Raw genomic sequence first — 17,891 nt, 5'->3', positions numbered from 1 at the left:
TTTGATACCTAACCTGCAGAAAGGTTGGCCAAGGGGATTATTTTGATATGTAAAAACCTCTTTGCAGAGTATTATCTATAGTGAAAAATAAAAATAGAATGGAATAAAATGGCCACTTGTTTCTTTAAATGTTTCAAGCTCGGCACATTTACCATACTGGAAAAAAAAATCTTGGCAGGTCTTGGTTCATTCCTCCTTATGGGCTGGTTGTCCGAGCTTCTGCCTTTTGTCAAACGGGAGGGATGACTTTGCTAAACTTTGAAGCCAATTTAAAACTCAGGAACGACAAAATGCCAGCTATTCTTCACCAGGAAGAAATACGTAGGGATTAATCTAGGGAGTTCCATCTCCTGTGCATGAGACCCACAGACCCACAAAAGCAGCCTAGCCTTGCTAAAGATACCATGGCAAGGATCAGGAAGAACTGGGCAAAGGGATTGCTAGCTATGTGCTGCTCCAGAGAGGTGAGCCCCCCCCCCCTCTCCCTCTGAATGAAAAAGACAACTGTTGCAAATGATCTTTATACCCGTTGGACACAGCAGAGGCCAGGACCCTCTCGATCAAGCACAGGCTGTATGGTATTCTCCCTAGCTCGAAATCAGCACCATCAAGGGACCACGTTCTGTGACAAAGCCATATTTTGCCCTGGGGAAGTCACGTAAAGAACAGGCCAAATCCACTATTGCATACCGGAGCTTGCTTTCAGCTGGAATTTCCCTCTTGGCAAAGAGCAAAGGGAAGAAAGAGTGCCAGGGGAAGCAGCAAGATTCCTTCACACAATACAAAACACACATGATTTTCTCTGTGTCTCTTTAATTCTGAGGTAAAACTTTTTGGTTTTCCTGTAAGAGGTGCGGGCTTCCAAGTTGACAGTGGCCACAGACAAACCTGGCATGTTTTCCCCTGTCAATGGCCTTATCTGGGCCATTAAAAACTGTGCTGCCCACCCCACAGTCCGCAAAGAGTGATTTCCAAGTTACTCTCCAAGGTAATCCCCCTGGACTCACCTCTTTCTCTACCACCTATCTAAAGAGATGGGGAACAGCAGCAATTTTCTTCATTACAGCAGCTCCATGAAACCTCCACACCTGTGCTTCAAGGCCTCCCTCCCCCACGGTTGCTTGTGGCACCCTTCCCTAAAACAGAAGAGCCAAGCAGCCCCTTCCTAATCCTTATCCAAAACAAGGATATGAAGGACTGGATGTAGGCATTGAGACCCTGCACTCTGGCTCCAGGTCCCATGTGTGAGCTTCTCTTTTGGGTAGCTGACCTACGGCATTGTTATGGGTTCCCATGATAAGGAAGCTACCAGACAAACCAAGGCAAGGGCCACAGAGGAGGTCATGCCCCGTGAAGCATCCTTCCTTCGCCAGTCTCTAAAGCATCCTTTCCTCTTCCATCTGTCCAGCTCTCTGAAGAGGCACGCTCAGTGGTTAGAAGGATCTTTTCTCTTTTGCCTCATGAAGGGCTACGGGGTGCTGAAGGGAGAGGTAGAGCCGTCTCTTTAAGAGGTCTGCTACTTTACTGCTAAATAAAGATATAAGGGCTCTGCCCCTACTTCTCCTTCTTGGCTGCCTAGCTTCCTTGCCTATAGCACCGCCTCTCCTATTGTTCCAAGCACCATGGATTCCCTTGCACCCCACAGATTCCACTGGAGAGGTGGCCTAGTGCAAACAGACCAGAAGGAAGACAGTCACCAGCAACTGGAGTCCAAGTGTGTAAGAATTAGAGGGGCCACCTCCGGGTGGATTTAGCTGTTTCTCGCACCCTTTTCCATGCCACCCCTGGTAGCAATGGCATTGGAAGTGGGTTTGTAGGAAGGAAATGTCTGCCTGAGAGAGCTTCCCTTTGGCTCCCAGGAGTGGCTTTGGATGCTTGGATTCATTCCGGTAGATCTGGAAGCTGTTTGGATTGAGATGCAGAAAGATGCTGGCCTCACTTTCTTGGCGCCGGCACCGGCCATGGCCCCTGCAAAGAGTCTGGCTACAGAGCTCAGCTGCGGTTGTCACATTGATGATGTAACGGCCAAGGGGCTCTTCTATGTATGTTTTAATCAGCTGGCAATTTTTCTGCAGAAGAAGAAAATCCGAATGAGTAAAATGCGAGAAGGCAGGAAACAGGTCCAACCGATAAGGGATTTGTTTTGCAAATGCCGTCAAAATGTTTGTGGATATAATGGAAATGAGAAGGATCAAGGGAAAGCCACACAACACCGGCAAAGAAAAACCCTGCCAACAATAGAAGAATTGAGACCAATATTGGAGAATACACCATGATGACAAAAGTATAGAAATTCTGAATTCAATTCAAGCAGGAATAGCTCCCTTTCCATATGATACATCATATAGCGAGACAGTTCATCTTTATGATGTTTTTGTTTTACTTTTTATACTTACTTCAGTATCTCTTTTTTTTGTATCTTTATTCTTTATTAACAATTTGAAGAATGTAAATTAGCTCTATGCTCATAAAGTTACATATTTTAAAAATGTAAAATATTTTTTTTACTGTAACTCAAAATACCTATCATAATGTTCTGACCTAGGCTTCCCAAGAGCATAAAGCAGACTCCTTGTCCCTTTCATTAATTTAATGTGGATTCTGCTCATTCACATCCAACAAAGTCTTTCGAGGGAGGATTTACAGTCACCGACCTTATCTGGCTTGGAGAGCTGACAGGCCAATATCTGCAAAACTTGGCAAGGAGTCTCGGAGAGACACGAACCAATTATGCGAATAAATGGTCTCCTGCAGAGTCCACTTCCCTTTCGTTCTTTTATTTCCTCTGGGAGGGGCCATTCAACATCCATCTGTGGCCTTACTCCCAAGTTGACGCCTGTTCTTTAGCTGTTCTTTTTGTCTGGCAACTCTGCGCATGCGCACAGTGGGAACAGGCTCCAGCTGTTTTTCTGCCTCACTGATGTCTGACTCTGAAGGCAGCTGATAACTGGCATAGGGTTCTGCCCCCCTCTCTGCCTCCCACACAGAGCCCTCATCAGAGCCTTCCCCAGATTCCAGGACTGGCCCATGTTCCTCCCCAACCTCCTCACTGTCTGAATCTGCTGCTAGCTCTGGCAGGCCACAACACATAAGTTGTTGCTTTCTTACGTTTACATCCTTCCAGAAATATGCAAAGCCCACCTCTTAATAAACTCACTTACAACCTGTCCAAACAGCTCCACATAACACCAATGAGATTAAGAACAGTCAGGGAGGCATTGTTGGGATAGTAGCTGTTTAATAAATTGAACAGGCCCTGACATGGTCCTAACAGAAAAGAGATCAAAAGGTTTGTTCAAGAGATCCACTGTAGGGAAAACTACTGTGGTGTTAGGCTTAGCATGAGATCATATAAAGTAGGAATGAAGGAAAGGGAGTGAATATACCTTATTTCCAGTGTTTCCAGCGTCTCCCCAGAAGATAGCACCAGCTGCCCCCAGAGCAGCACTCTCACCTATGGTGGAGATCAGATCTGTCTGGAATGAAATAGCCAAAAAGAATTACCGGTCATCCTCCTCAGCTTATGATCACAATTGAGCCCAACATTTCCACTGCTAAGCAAGAGAGTTGCTAAGTGAGTGTGTTCCCCTCCCCCAGTTTACGGCCGTTCTTGCCACCGTTGTCACTGCAGTCGTTAAGTGAATCTGGCTTTCCCATTGACTTTACTTAAGATAAGAAAAAGGTGATCCCTTGACCCCAGAACACTGCAACTGTCATAAATACATGCCAGTTTCAAAGCATCTTGAGTTTTGATCATGTGACCATGGGGATGCTGCAACAGCCATGGTGTGGAAAACAGTCATAAGTCAGTTTTTTCAGTGCCGCTGTAACATCAAACAGTCACCTAATGAATGGTTATAAGTTGATGACAAGCTGTACAAGCACATAAGTAGTAAAATTGGGCATTAGCTGATTAGCAAAATGTTTTCCAGCTTAGAATGGATACAAATAAGTTGCTAACAATTACTATTAATTATATAAAAACAAATAATACTTTAAATATGGGACTAACTCTTTAGCAAAAAGGTCTTTATAAAGGTCCTTTTATTATTCAGAGCCTTTGGGTATTGAAGTAATATATTTCTGGCAAAATCGTAGCAGATGAATCATCTCCTGAATAGGAAATAGAAAAAATGTGCCTTTTCCCTTCATAATTTCCCTGGCCAAATTGCTTTACTAGACCGTAGTCCTACTCCACATCTTTGTCTGTCATCCTGTATTTTCAAATAATACAACTTTGGTGGAGTGCTTAAGGTGCTGGCCTAGAAACCAAGAGACTATGAGCTATAGTCCTGCCTTAGGTATAAAAGCCAGCTTGTAACTTTGGCCCAGTCACTTGTTCTTGGTCCAACCCATCACACAGGGCTGTTTTTGTGAGGAAAATAGGGGAAAGGAGTGTTGTGAATGTTTGCTACCTTGAGCTACTTATAAGTAAAGGTAGGGAGAACAGAATAGAATAGGTTGGAAGGGTCCTTGGAGGTCTTCTAGTCCAACCCCCTGCTTAGGCAGGAAACCCTATACCATTTCAGACAAATGGTTATCCAATTTCTTCTTAAAAACTTCCAGTGTTGGGAGCATTTACAACTTCTGGAGGCAAGTTGTTCCGTGACCCGTCAAAAGCGCGGAGGACAAAATCGCGCTCGACGAAAGCGCGCATGTGACGTCATCACAGCGCGACGAAAAAAATTAAAAATTGAAATAAAATTAAAATGAAACCAAGCCGATTCACATAAAGGTAAGGGTTAGGTTTAGGGTTAGGGTTAGGTTAAGGGTTAGGTTAGGTTTAGAGCGTTAGCGTTAGGTTTAGCGTTAGGTTAAGGGTTAGCGTTAGGTTTAGCGTTACGTTAACGGTTAGGTTTAGGGTTAGATTTAGGGTTAGGTTAAGGGTTAGGTTTAGAGTTAGGTTTAGGGTTAGGTTTGGGTGGGTTAGGGTAAGGTTTTAGCTTTATTTTTACATTTTTCGATCACAGCGCGATGTTTTCGTCGCGCTGTGATGACGTCAAATGCGCGCTTTCGTCGAGCGCGATTTTGTCCTCCGCGATTTTGTGGTGGAACCAGTTGTTCCACTTATTATTATTCCACAATAATCTAGCAAGTAACTTTCTACATTAGCTGAGTCAAACAAATTGTTTTCTTGTGTATTCTGACACAACTGCCAGGGGTCCTCAATCATTAACATCAACAAAACATTACCAATATAAATATTAAACTCTTAAGAATAGGAATACTTTATAGCCCTCAATAGCATCAGCATTGCATCCTTAAGCACATTGGAAGTGTGTTCAGTTTGCTTCGGCGTCCAGAAAAGATGAGCCTTGATTGGCTTCCTTAAACCGGGGGGCATTACTGAGAAATACTGTTTACCATTTCATGTCTTTTGATACTGTCCATGGGGTTTTCATGGCAAAGATACTGGAATGGTGGCCATTTCCTTCTCCAGTGGATCACGTTTTGTCAGAGCTCCCTGCTATGATCTGTCCATCTTGGGTGGCCCTGCATGGCATAGCTCATAGCTTCATTGAACTATGCAAGCCCCTTTGCCACAACAAGGCAGTAATCCATGAAGTGGTAATCCGTGTAATGCATGGTGCTGGAGAAGACTCCTGCGAATCCCTTGGACTGCAAGCGATCAAACTGGTCAGTCCTAGAGATCAACCCTGACTAATCTGTAGAAGATCAGATCCTGAAGATGAAACTCAAATACTTTCACCACCTAATGAGAAGGAAGGACTCACTGGAGAAGAGCCTAATGCTGGAAAAGACTGAGGGCAAAAGAAGAAGGGAACAACAGAGAATGGGGTGGCTGGATGGAAGTCACTGAAGTAGTTGGCTTCAGCTTAAATGGACTCCAGAGGATGGTAGAGGACAAAAAGGCCTGGAGGAAAATTGTCCATGGGGTTGTGATGGGTCAGACACAACTTCTCAACTAACAACAACAATCTCATGTCTTGATTGACAATATGTGAATTTTGATAAAATTCAAGTGATGACTATGGAAAGGACGCAGAAAGACCTTGTAACCAATCAACACACTGTATGTAGTTGAGGAGGCTTTTATGTTATATGTGTTGTGTGTTTGTGTTTGTTTGAAAATAAAAATTTTATTTAAAAAAACAATCCCCTGTCTCCCAAATGGGGCACTATTCATCCTTTTTTGCATTACTGGGCGAGTTGATTTGTTGATCGTTAGCCCTGAAGATACTTAGGAATTGCCAAATTTTCAGGCACTTTACTGGCAGCCAACATAAGACTAACAGCACAGGAGTCACATGGCTCTGGAGAGTCTCATTCACCAAGAAGTGAGCAACTAAATTTGGAACTAACTGTAATTTCGGCTGGTCTTCAAAGGCACCTCCTGCAGAGCACTTTACAGTAATCAAATTATATCAAGACAAGGATGAGTCACAGTTAGCAAAGTCTCAATTGCAACTGGTACATCCAAAAAGGGAAGGCTGGAGACAAACTAACGTCCAAAATGACTGGACCAGGGAAATATTTTTAAAAGAAGGAATACTACTATCTTTTTCATGGTAGCTGGCATCAGTCCTTCCCCAAAGACATACTGACTACCTCTTGGGCCCATCTTGTTATATTCTTCCCTCATCCCAAAAGGAACCATGAGGAGCATAAGTTTAACACAGGTTTAACATAACTCATGTCAAAGAGCATCTATCCACTTCATTACCAGAGACTAAAAGGAATTCCAGAAAATGTCTCAAGATTGTCACCTAAGTCACCTGATTCTGCCCATGAAGAGTCAACTTTGGCAGCTGTGAGAGACATTAACAGCAAAATATTGTGCAAACATATCACAAGAGCAAAGTGATCCTTCCCTAGTAGGGATCAGCTAACCTTAAACAGGGACACAGGAGAGCAATTGATATTTCATAGGCTCACACATGAGCTTGTATCCATGCTTGGTGAAATTCATGTTTTATCACTACTATGCACTAGTTTATTCATTAGTATTCCAAGCATCACTTTGTCCTAGAGATAAAGTGATCCTTAGGATTATGATGAGAGAGGGAAGTCATATCAAGTTCCTGGGTTCCTCTGTCTTCCAGATTCTAGGATATAGACCCATCCACTTTGCAAAGTTTCAAAAACTATATGGAAGAGCCAAGCACATGTCCTCCATGTTGGGATTACAAACCAACTGCTTGGAAGCAAAGGTAAGATTAAATATATTTCTACAAGTGGGCCAGGGGTTATCATAGATGATTGCTGCAGAGAACACAAATCTTCCCCAAGGAATAGTCTCCAAAATGAGTCTGACTTACTATTCTTATTCAACCCATACTTTCCTCTACAGTATATTCCTTTATTCACTTGTGGAGCACAACTCTCTCTCTAATGGATTGGTAAATCATCAGTGAACATCATGGTACCTCCACCCAACCAGGAAATCATTGTCAGGGCATTTGATCTAATAGCACCACTCTAGGCCCATTGGGTTTGCCAGGATAGGATGACAAGACTTATAGTGGCTGCAAAATAGGCTCTAGTTTGATCCTGATGCCTGAACTCTGCAAATGTTCACTGTTTTAGCCTGACAACTTAGAGTAGATCAAAGAAGCCCAGCAGCACCTTAATGGCAGAGGGGATCAGAAGCAAAGCCAAACAAAGAGAACTTCACCCACATGAAACGAACATTTTTCCAGTCTTAGACTAATGAGTACATTAACCAGACACCCTTTCAACCTTTTGCTTTCCTCCTTACTTCCAGGTCATAACTTATCCTTCTACTAAGCCAGATAAGTAACTCTTCAAGGAGCTGAGCTACCCTGATCTTTTCACTGGTAACAGGAAGCCAGTTTTACTCCCAAGAAGGAAGTGATCGTATTAGATTCGTCAAATTCATCTTTTAAATATTACCGTTTGCCTGAAAATAAGCCCTCCCTGGATAATAAGCCCTCCCTGGATAATAAGCCCTCCCCCCAAAATATTGCAACACAGCAATAGCTATGAGGTGACCATGCTCGGTGCCTCCTGCACCTCAAAAATAATAAGACTTCCCCAAAAATAAGCCCCAAGTGCTTGTTTTGGGGGTCAAAAGAAAATAAGACCCTGTCTTATTTTTGGGGAAACACCGTAGGTGTGCTCATAATTGGTTCAGAAGCCAAAGGATAATTCTAAGGTATGATTATCCTTCAGGCTCAACATTTCACTCACTAATAACCAAACTCATTAGCTTTTTGATGGAAGAGCCAGCTACCATTGGAAATTAGAGGACAACAACCAATATATAGATCTATCCACCTCCATAATTGCAGAGGTGTTGATCTGAATGTGAACAGCTAGTAATATCCAGTAACCCAAAACTGGAAAGTAAAGTGTGCTACTTTGCCATGACAGTTTATTACCTATGCAGATCGATCTGCAGAAAATGAGGTGGAGCAGGGAGCATGGATGGATCTAATAAATGTTTCTTTTGCTGTTACAATGGCCGCCCAATGTTCTTGAATGAATGAATGCAATTTGGAACATAACTTGGGAACTGAGAAGAGACCACTTCTCAAAAGTAGAAGTAAAATCAATAATTCAACCATGTATTTGTGTTTCAGCACTGGTTACCTGTTAATGTAGGTTTCAACTGTAGGTATACAACTTGAATGCCCAGTATTTTGTAAGAACGGTAAAAGAAAAGATTCTAGGTTATGGATAGGGATAGTGGATAAGTCCTTTCGGTACTACTGGTAACCCTTTAGTCACAAAATGCTTAAATCCCTAGTTTTATCATTAACAACCCACCTAACTGGACCTTAGATCAGACTAGTTCAGCCTGACCACACTCAACATATGAAACTGCACTTGTCAGAATTCAATGCGTTCATATTCCTAATGTTGGTTGTTGTTATACCAACTAATTGAAAGGGCAGCAAATTTGGAAAAACTGGCTGAGCTGCTAGTTATCTTTATCTAGACATGACTATTCATTTTGATGCTTCATTGTACAGCTTATCTTCAAAGCACTCCTTAGTTTATCTCAATGATTTTCTAGTTGCAGGGATTAAAACCTTCCTCTTACGGTTCCACCACAAAACCGCGTTCGACTAAAGCGCGCTCGACGAAACCGCGTAGCTGACGTCATCACAGGGCGACAACAGCGCGGAGACAGGAGCACGCTGTAAACGCTAAACCTAAAATTAACCCCTAAACCTAAACCTAACCCCCCTAAACCTAATCCTAAACCTAACCCTAAACCTAACCCTTAACCTAACCCTAAACCTAACCCTTAACCTAACCCTAAACCGAATCCTAACCCTTAACCTAACCCTAAACCTAACCCTTAACCTAACCCTAAACCTAACCCTAACCCTTAACCTAACCCTAAAGCTAACCCTAAACCTAACCCTTACCTTAAGTTGAATCGGCTTGCTTTCAAAGCGCTATTTAAAGCGCCCTTCTTTCTCCGCGCTCGTTGTTGTCGCCCTGTTGATGACGTCAGCGACGCGATTTAATCGGGCGCGCTTTAGTCGAGCGCGGTTTTGTCGTGCCATGTCCTCTTACAAGTTTTTTTCATAGAAGTAGCAGCTCCATAGAATGGTAGTTTGAGGGCCTAGACCCACTGCAGGCTTCAGTGCAAAATTGTACCATTGCTAAGCATAAATATGAATTACAGTAATAAAGAAGTGCATTGAGGTTACTATTACATATACCTCTCATTTTGAAATAATCATCAGCACTTTGCAGACGCAAGCCACTTGCAGAGGAAATCACAGCTCTTTTAAATCTACTAAGATGCAGCTCCAGTTTGCTTCAGCACCTTCTACCACAAACTTGAAACACGCTGAGAAAAAGCAAAAATGATCCAGATCTCAACAGTTGTCAAAAGCATTTTTATGCAACTTCCAAAAGGCTCGAAGGAAAGTGCCCCCAACTCTCTCAAGTACCCCAGTTGCCAATACTCATAATCCCAAGGAAGAGGGGTCAATTATTGCACTTCTAGATTTCCCCCAACCCCTGCTCATCCCCTGAAAATAACCTTTAGATTTGGAAATCCTAAAACAAACTTAATGGGGTTCAAGGTGAGAAAGAAAGTAATTCCCAAACTGTCCCAAAGACCCTAAAAGAGAGAGAGAAAAGAAAATCTTTTCCACCTCATCATTAAAAGGCTGTGTTTACTTCAATTGCACCTGTTCAATGTAGAAGAAGGATCAAAAGAATCCAAATTAAAAGACCCACCTAGACCACAATAGCTGCTTTTTGCTGTGCTGTTTCAATTACTTGGGATATGAATCCATCTCAATGGCTTCCTTCTCTTTAGGGAATCTTAATAGTTTACAGTGCTTCAGTTTAGAAGGCAAAAATGTGCTTGAGAGCATGTGCAGTACTCCTAAAGCATCTCTTTGTAACTCCTGTTCCATAAATGTTGTATGGCTTTTCCAGGAATTACATGGCAATGTAGTGGACAGTTTGGAGATTTTAGAAAAATATTCAGTAATTTAAAGAAGTTGAAGATAGCGGATATTACATCAGTGGGTGCCTGTACCCACTTCAAATCACCTTTTTATCTTTCAATCTGGAGCCCTGCATAGATTTGTGCTTAATACGATAGGTGAAATATATATAGTGTGTGTGTGTGTGTGTGTGTGTGTGTGTGTGTGTAAGAACACACAGAACTATAAAGGTAAAGCTTTCCCTCGCACATATGTACTAGTCGTTTCCGACTCTAGGGGGCAGTGCTCATCTCCATTTCAAAGCGGAAGAGCCAGTGCTGTCCAAAGACGTCTCCGTGGTCATGTAGCTGGCATGACTAAATGCCGAAGGTGCACAGAACGCTGTTACCTTCCCACCAAAGGTGGTTCCTATTTTCCTACTTGCATTTTTACATGCTTTTGAACTGCTAGGTTGGTAGAAGCTGGGAGAAGTAACAGGAGCTCACTCCATTACGCAGCACCAGGGATTCGAGCCACTGACCTTCATTGACAAGCTCCGCATCTTAGCCACTGAGTCCCTAATTGGACTATATATAAATATAGTCAGAACTATATATTAATATATAAAAATGTGACCTCATTCCACCAGGCACTAGCCAAAGACAGCATGGGAAAATTCTGCTCAGCTCCTTGGGAACTGGCCAGTTGTCGGGGAAGAAGGTTCTAAGAACCATCATATTTTGAGAACTGGAGTGTTCACCATATTTTGAGTCACTCTGAGAGATGGGTGGTACCAAAATTTAATAAATAAGTAAATACGCAAAACTTCTGGGAAGGATGTGATAACAGCCAACTACATTTCATTCCTGCAAACTTATAACTGAAAAGCTCCATGTCTCCAAGCCATAAAGGATTGGGTACAGAACAGATAGAATTTGGACAAGAAAGGATTGTTACCAATTTTAGGTTTGGATTTGACATACGCATACTCTTCCACAGAGTTATCATACCATGAAGGACCAGATTTGTAGTTTGGTCTTGGATTCAAAATTGATCCAGATTATTTGCAAGACTTCTTAGGTCCCACCACACAATCTTAGAACTTCTGTGGGGGATCTTTGCAGGTGTGCAATACTCTACTATTAATATCAACAGCCAATTCTGCCTTCTCCTGAAGCGGTACTATAGACTATGGAACAAATTGCCATCGCAGTTGGCTCCCGTCAATTTAGAAGGAAATTTAAGCCATCCTTTTAGATGTTCAATTAAACCTCAAGTATATCTACTTTGTACGAATATTTATTACCCCGTTTGGAGCCATAAATTGGAGTAAATGCTCCCCACCTAAGTATTTTATCATGAATTGATTACACAAGTTATTTTAAATCAGTGAAATGCAGTCCAACTGATAGACCAAAGCAATTGTTCTCTTCACATTGCTCCACAAACATTAGAATTCTATTAGCCAATTTATTTCCAAAACAATGCTTTTAAATGCTGATGTGTTCTATTTTCCACAAGGGAGTAAAACATCAGGAGGTATATTATACATATATCTGGTGGGAAAAGACCTGGATCTTACGGAGCTGTGGTATTATACCTACCAATAAAGTAATTTCTGAAATGTTCAAGAATTGCAAGGTTAGAAAAAACTTAGGGCTCCCTAAGGGACTAAAAATGGGTGTTGTACAAAGCATATGGGTATGAACGTATTAAAATATCCACATCCTCTAGAAAGCTTAACCCACCTGCTTTGAAATATTATTTGAAAGATTGTTTCCATTATGTGTGTTCATGTATATGCATGCACAACATCTTGATGGTGGTCCCAGACCATAAATATAAGGAGAACCAGGGACAATCTTCAAAGCGAATGCTTGGGAGTCTAATGCAGAATGTGACTGTTTTAATGCTTTGATGCTTTCCTCATATTAACACACTTTGCAAATTACTATTTCTAATGTTTTGTATGAAACTAGTTTTAAATTAATAGACTAGGTTCTGCACAAAGACTGGGTTTATACATTACACTAAACCCTAATGTGATCTGATTTTTTTAAAACTTAGCATACTTGGAGTTAACAAATTATATATATAGCAATAGTAATAGCCTCCTCCGGATTCCATCTGCCGGTCAATGTCGGCTGGCGACTCCCCGGGGGGAGGGCCTTCTCTGTAGCTGCTCCGGCCCTATGGAATGATCTTCCCGTTGAGATCCGGACCCTTACTACCCTTCCGGCCTTCCGCAAAGCGACTAAGACCTGGCTGTTCCGGCAGGCCTGGGGCTGTTGATGTATCCAGCCCCATCCTAAGTTATGAATGTTGTTGAACTTTTAATGTTGTTTTTTATTTTTTTGTATGTCCCCCCCCCCTTCCTTTTTTTACTTGTAAGCCTCCCTGAGTCTCTTTGAGAGTGGGCGGCTTACAAACTAATTAAATAAATAAATAAATAAATAATTCAGACTTATATACCGTTCTGTAGTGCATTACAGCACTCACTAAGTGGTTTACAATGTCAGCATATTGCCACCAACAATCTGGGTCCTCATTTTACCAGACCTTGGAAAAGTGGGAGGCTGAGTCAACCTTGAGCAATGTCAGGATCGAACTCCAGGCGGTGAGCAGAGTTAACCTGCAATACTGCATTCTAACCACTGCGCCAGCAGGGCTCCTGTAATTTAGCATGATGTAGAAATGCGCTTAATTATAGTTTATTCAACACGTAAAAGTTAAGCAAATAATGGATTAATCAACCGAGATTGATGTGGCAACCTAGTCACAATTTATGAAATCAAAAGCCGACCATTAGTTAGATTTTGTGCCAGGCCAAGTGCTGGACGCAGTCACTATTTTTGTCTGTGCAGAATAGCAGTAAACGCGGGCACTACAGGGCATGCGAGTGTATTCTATACCAAGTAAGCAACCTTCCAATTGTATCAAGAGTTGATTAGCCCTGAATTGATGACTGCTACTCAAGATCCCAATTTCTTGAATAATGTTTCTCAGTTCTAAGAAGAAAGTATTCTTACCTCACTTAATAAAAGATCCTGCTGATTGCTATAAGTGGGCCTGGTGTAGACAAAGACAGGTAGGGCATAGTTATCATGATGTTGTTGAGAAATACGAAGGCCTTCTTTTACTCGAGACCTCACAAACTTGCGGCCATTCATGGTGTTGGCCAATTCACGTTCCAAGTAAATGGAAGGAAAGAGAGCAGTACTCTCCTTCCAGAGCCAGGCCAGATGATCGTTCCGTGTCTTCTCTACATCAGGACAGTGGCCCGTGTAACTATCCTGGTTGTTACGATAGTCATGGTTATAGCAGTCTGGGAAGAGGTAGTAACCCCAGAGCTGTCGTGGACGAAAGCTCTTGGCATATCGCAGAGTCTCCCTCATAAAATCACAAGCCGATGATTCAAATTCGTACTGGGCCTCCTTCTTCAGTTGATCTTCTTGCAATTTCGGACGCCGAGCCAGCACGAGCTTACGAGAGGCATTCCGGTAAATGTCTTTGGGCTGCCAGTTACGGATCCAGATGGGTCTCCACTCTTCCCAGTCAATGACTGCCAATCCCTCCTTTGAATCGGACCGGATGTACTTTTGAATGCTCTCCGTTAGCCGGATTAAATGTCTCTCCAAGCTGCTGTTTTGTGGGACACCCCCATTAATTGGCACTTTGTTCGCATCGTAGTAGGGATAAAGGCCCAAGCGTTCTCTATAGAAAATGGTCAGGTTCTGGTCCACAAAGCCTTCATTAGGTGAGGCCTGAACATCGAAAACAGAGTAGTCCAATGGAACCTTGAAGCGAGGCTCACAGTCCTGGGTTGGTGCATTCCAAGCCACAATAAAGGGCCTGCGGGTGAAGATGGGGGTGAAAGCAGGCCTGTCATACTGCCCAAGAGCACCAGCCACAGCTAGGAACACGAGCCATGGCACTGCCAGTGCATCGCCCCCCTGCATTCTCTCCAAGTCACTTAAAAACAGAATGATGGCAGATTAAAGCCTGCAAAGAAAAAGAGAGAGAGAAAGAAGCATTATTACAAGACTTGCGCAACCTGGAAGAATAGCATCCTTAAAGCATCTGAAGCTCGTAAAAGTAACGGAGTTGGAAGGGACCTTGGAGGTCATCTAGTCCAACCCCCTGCTCACGCAGGACACCTGTACTAGGGATTCGACTCGCAGAACTGCCAACCTTTCTGATCGACAAGCTCAGTGTGTTAGCCACTGAGCCACCTAGTCGGGATTGAGGTTGGGCAAGATACTGTAGCACTGGAACAAAGTAAAAACTCCATCCCTCTCGAGCAATGGAAGGTCTGGTTCTGTGCTATTAACCAATCACTTTAAAAAAAAAGAATTCCTCAAATTTAATTTGAATCTGTTCTGCCAATAACCTTTTATTGTATTCAACCTGGGAAAACCAGACCTTCTTAATTTGGGATGTAAAATGGAGACCTGAAATACCCTTATCAGGATTTACCTAACATTCTGGTTTACTCTGATTTACAAAGTTGGTAGCAGAGCTGGAAAATGATTGTTTATTCTTAGAATTCCTACTACAAAGTCTAGTGTTGCAAGACCGCATCTATCCAATAGCCAATATAGCTTTACTTTTTCAGCAATGCCAACAATTCAAACAGCTGCTACGGTATAATCCTTGTATGACCTGTCAAAATCTATTTGCTCTTCGCCTGAGACTGGAGCAATTCCCCCCATAGCCTACAGAAATGAACAAAAGCAAACAATCAACAGTAAATACAAGAGTTATATTCATTTTTCTTCCTCAAAGGTGTAAGACTCAAGAGTATATGACATGCGTGTAATATATCTCCTGAACAATTTTAGGCTCACCAGTAGTGCAACTACACCACAGGGAATATTCTTATTTTCCCTCACAAAGGGACATTCCCTAACTCAGTACGAACATCTAAATTGTATCAGAAGCACCATGGACTTGAGCCCATGCGAAGCTCTCTAACACTCAGAGTGCAAAGAAACAAGTTAATTAGTTTTACTCTGGAATAGGAAATGTGTGTGCTATGATTTATGAGAAGTCTCCCAAAAGAATTCTATTTCAACAGAATCTGGACAGAGGAGTTTAAAGAATTCTATGAAATCTCTCCCCAAATAGTTTCTCTGAAGCAATGTTTTTCAAACTTTTTCAGGACCTGGAGCCTTTTAGGTTTAAAAAAAAAAAAAACCCAATCTAACCTGGAACCTCAACCAAGAGGCAAAATTCTGGTGAAAGAAAATAGGCTGAATTTCAGCAAACTCCCCCTCCCAATCTCTCAAGGAACTTTAGGGTACTCTGAAACACCATTTGAAAAACCGTACTTTGCATTGACTGCGTGTCCCCCTCAAATTTCTGCAATGTCTAAAGATGCTTCAATGTTCAGTTGAAAATGAGCTCCATAGAACCCCTTCTCAAGTTCTGCCCACAACTTGTACTAGTAGAAGCCTTTCCTGTTGTAAGTTCAGCTCCCACCTTCTTACTCCTACTTACTTAATGGGACTAAAGCTTTAAAGTTTTCAAGCAAAAGAGCTCTCTGAAAGTTGCTTTCTTTGGCGGAAAAAAAAAGAAAAGAAACCCCTATCAAATAACAGGCGAGAGGAAGGCGCTGGGGGAAAATGTGGATGTCAGCAACTGTTGAACTAACAAAGCCACACACAAGAATGCTGGCCTTCAGGAGCCGCTCCTGAAGCAACCAGGCAGAGGCAGAAGCCTCAGCAGAGTGTGAAAAATCGCAGCTGAAAGGAAATAAGATCACGGCGGGTGCAGGACCAGAGAAGCGCATCCCCACGTGCTACCGCAACCGCTAAGAAGGGGCTACGCTCCGAGGGAGCGAAAGCGATCGAACTCGCCCCTAAATTCGGGAGTTTGGAATGGTTAGTTCAGCCAAGATACAAGCCAGATTCCTCACCCCAAGAGATTCAATCCAGACTCATAGGAGGTCGGCGGGAGTGGGGGAACGGCTGCAGAAAAGTTTACGGAGAAGTTAGTTTTCCATTTAGCGCCTCCGACCGAGCGGGCATTTCAATCAACTGGGCTAGGAGCTTTGCCAAAGCAAGCAGAGAAAGAGATCCGCAGCCTCGCAGGAAAACGGCCCCTTCCACAGACGATCTGAAGAGATTCCCGAATCAGGATCGGCTCTGCAGAAACAAAACACCTTAAAAGTGATCTCGGACAACCCACATTAAACACCCTCCCCGCGCGCCTCTTTCTTCCCAGCTTCAGCCATTCTTTGCCGATTCAAATGAGCAGCCAGTTCTGGATTCTGCTTCCAAGTAGCTCCTCCATAAGTCCCCACCCTCATTCAAAACACTCCCTCCCCCAAGGCTTCTCCTTGTAAGAACTCACCTGGATACTTAACTCACCAAGCCCCTTGCCAGCTTTATCTACAATATCCTCGCGGGCACAGAGCGCTCGGCTCTTAAAGGGACCGTGAGCCCGGTACCACCCACTCTCTTCCCCGGCGCCTCAACTTTTCCTTTAAAAGATCGGGGTGGGTGGGGGGGACGGAACGATGCTGCGTTAAAGGCAGGGGGTTGTTCCCCCATCGACGAAAAAGTTCGTTCCAAGCAAACTGCTCTGGGAGAATTGTTGGAACCGAGAGAGAAAAAGGAGAGACAACGTCTTACAGAATCTTGATTTTTCACCGTCAGCTATAAATACAGTACATGCATATGCGACTGCTGGATCTGAATGCTTCACCCACCGACGGCTGTCACTTGGTATAATCCAGCTACTTCTTGTGCGCCGAGCGTGGCTCGCCTCTTAAAGAAACAAGAATTAATTTCTTCCTTGACGGAGTAGCTTGTCGGTGAGGCGAACCGCGCATGGGACACTAGAAGTAGCTGGATTCTGTTGTAGTCACAGGTACCCTTAAGCAACCCATGAGAAGAGCAGCTGTAGCACTTGAAGTCTTACTATTGATTCCCCCCCCAACAGAATCGGGGAACGTATTGCATTGTATTATTGTTTTTTTCCTTCTCTGATATTGTAGGGGGAAAAAATCAATAGTGAGACATCAAATGTTACTATACAATTGCTCTTCTCATGGGTTGCTTAGGGATATGTGTGAGTACAAAATTGCTCAAGGCAGCTGACAAGCACCTCTTCCATGTGCAAAATACACTTCCAAATGGAATGAACAGAGTGGTCTTTATTCATATTTGTAACTAAGAAGAGTGGCTTCTAGATAACGGAATGCCGTATAATTTAGGGCTTAATGAATCCCTGTTGGCAATTAAGATTTAGAAGGATGTCCATTTAGCAGTCCTATAAAGTTACTTTTCCCAAAAGTTCTTGGGCTGCTGTTCTTCCCATTCACAGGTAAGAAAGTAACTAGAACTGGCAGGTAACAGGTCCCTAATACATTCACTCATCTGACTCAGCTTCTAAAACTACCTTCTGGTAACAGTGATTTGTGCAAGCACAACTAGTGAAGTGCTGGTGCTGGTCAGGTTGTGGATTTATGGTAAAGGAGAAATTTGGCTCTCAGACTTGCTGGTTCAT

General features: G+C 42.9%; 1 protein-coding gene across 2 annotated transcripts; it reads right to left on the bottom strand.

The window, feature by feature from the left end:
* Positions 1-796: 796 nt before the first annotated feature.
* Positions 797-16,889, bottom strand: HYAL2 (hyaluronidase 2). Of its 2 annotated transcripts, XM_014068485.2 has the most exons (5): positions 16,734-16,889; positions 16,297-16,525; positions 13,409-14,381; positions 3,387-3,476; positions 797-2,069 (listed from the first exon to the last, which is right to left on the bottom strand). In XM_014068485.2, exons 3-5 carry the CDS (start codon positions 14,336-14,338, stop codon positions 1,665-1,667), a joined length of 1,425 nt encoding a protein of 474 aa, XP_013923960.1. In that variant the 5' UTR covers positions 14,339-14,381; positions 16,297-16,525; positions 16,734-16,889; the 3' UTR covers positions 797-1,664. The 2 variants fall into 2 exon arrangements, with proteins under 2 accessions (XP_013923960.1, XP_013923961.1); XM_014068486.2 differs by lacking the exon at positions 16,297-16,525 and having other exon boundaries at positions 16,734-16,858.
* Between the last annotated feature and the right edge of the window lie 1,002 nt (positions 16,890-17,891).

Source organism: Thamnophis sirtalis, unplaced genomic scaffold, assembly GCF_051295495.1.
Source record: "Thamnophis sirtalis isolate CommonGarterSnake01/CBP01778 unplaced genomic scaffold, rThaSir2_p1.2 scaffold_3, whole genome shotgun sequence".
NCBI classification, from domain to species: Eukaryota; Metazoa; Chordata; class Lepidosauria; order Squamata; family Natricidae; genus Thamnophis; species Thamnophis sirtalis.
The sequence above is the reverse complement of the archived record's forward strand: the minus strand, read 5'-3'. Positions and strand labels throughout refer to the sequence as shown.

What these genes read in the sequence shown, in the direction of transcription:
- HYAL2 (XM_014068485.2), bottom strand. Translation starts at nt 14,338, where the DNA reads ATGCAGGGGGGCGATGCACTGGCAGTGCCATGGCTCGTGTTCCTAGCT. An exon ending in AGGATCTTTTATTAAGTGAG is followed by an intron (nt 3,477 to 13,408) that starts GTAAGAATACTT and finishes ATTTCATTCCAG; the next exon opens with ACAGATCTGATCTCCACCAT. An exon ending in CTGGAAACACTGGAAATAAG is followed by an intron (nt 2,070 to 3,386) that starts GTATATTCACTC and finishes CTTCTTCTGCAG; the next exon opens with AAAAATTGCCAGCTGATTAA.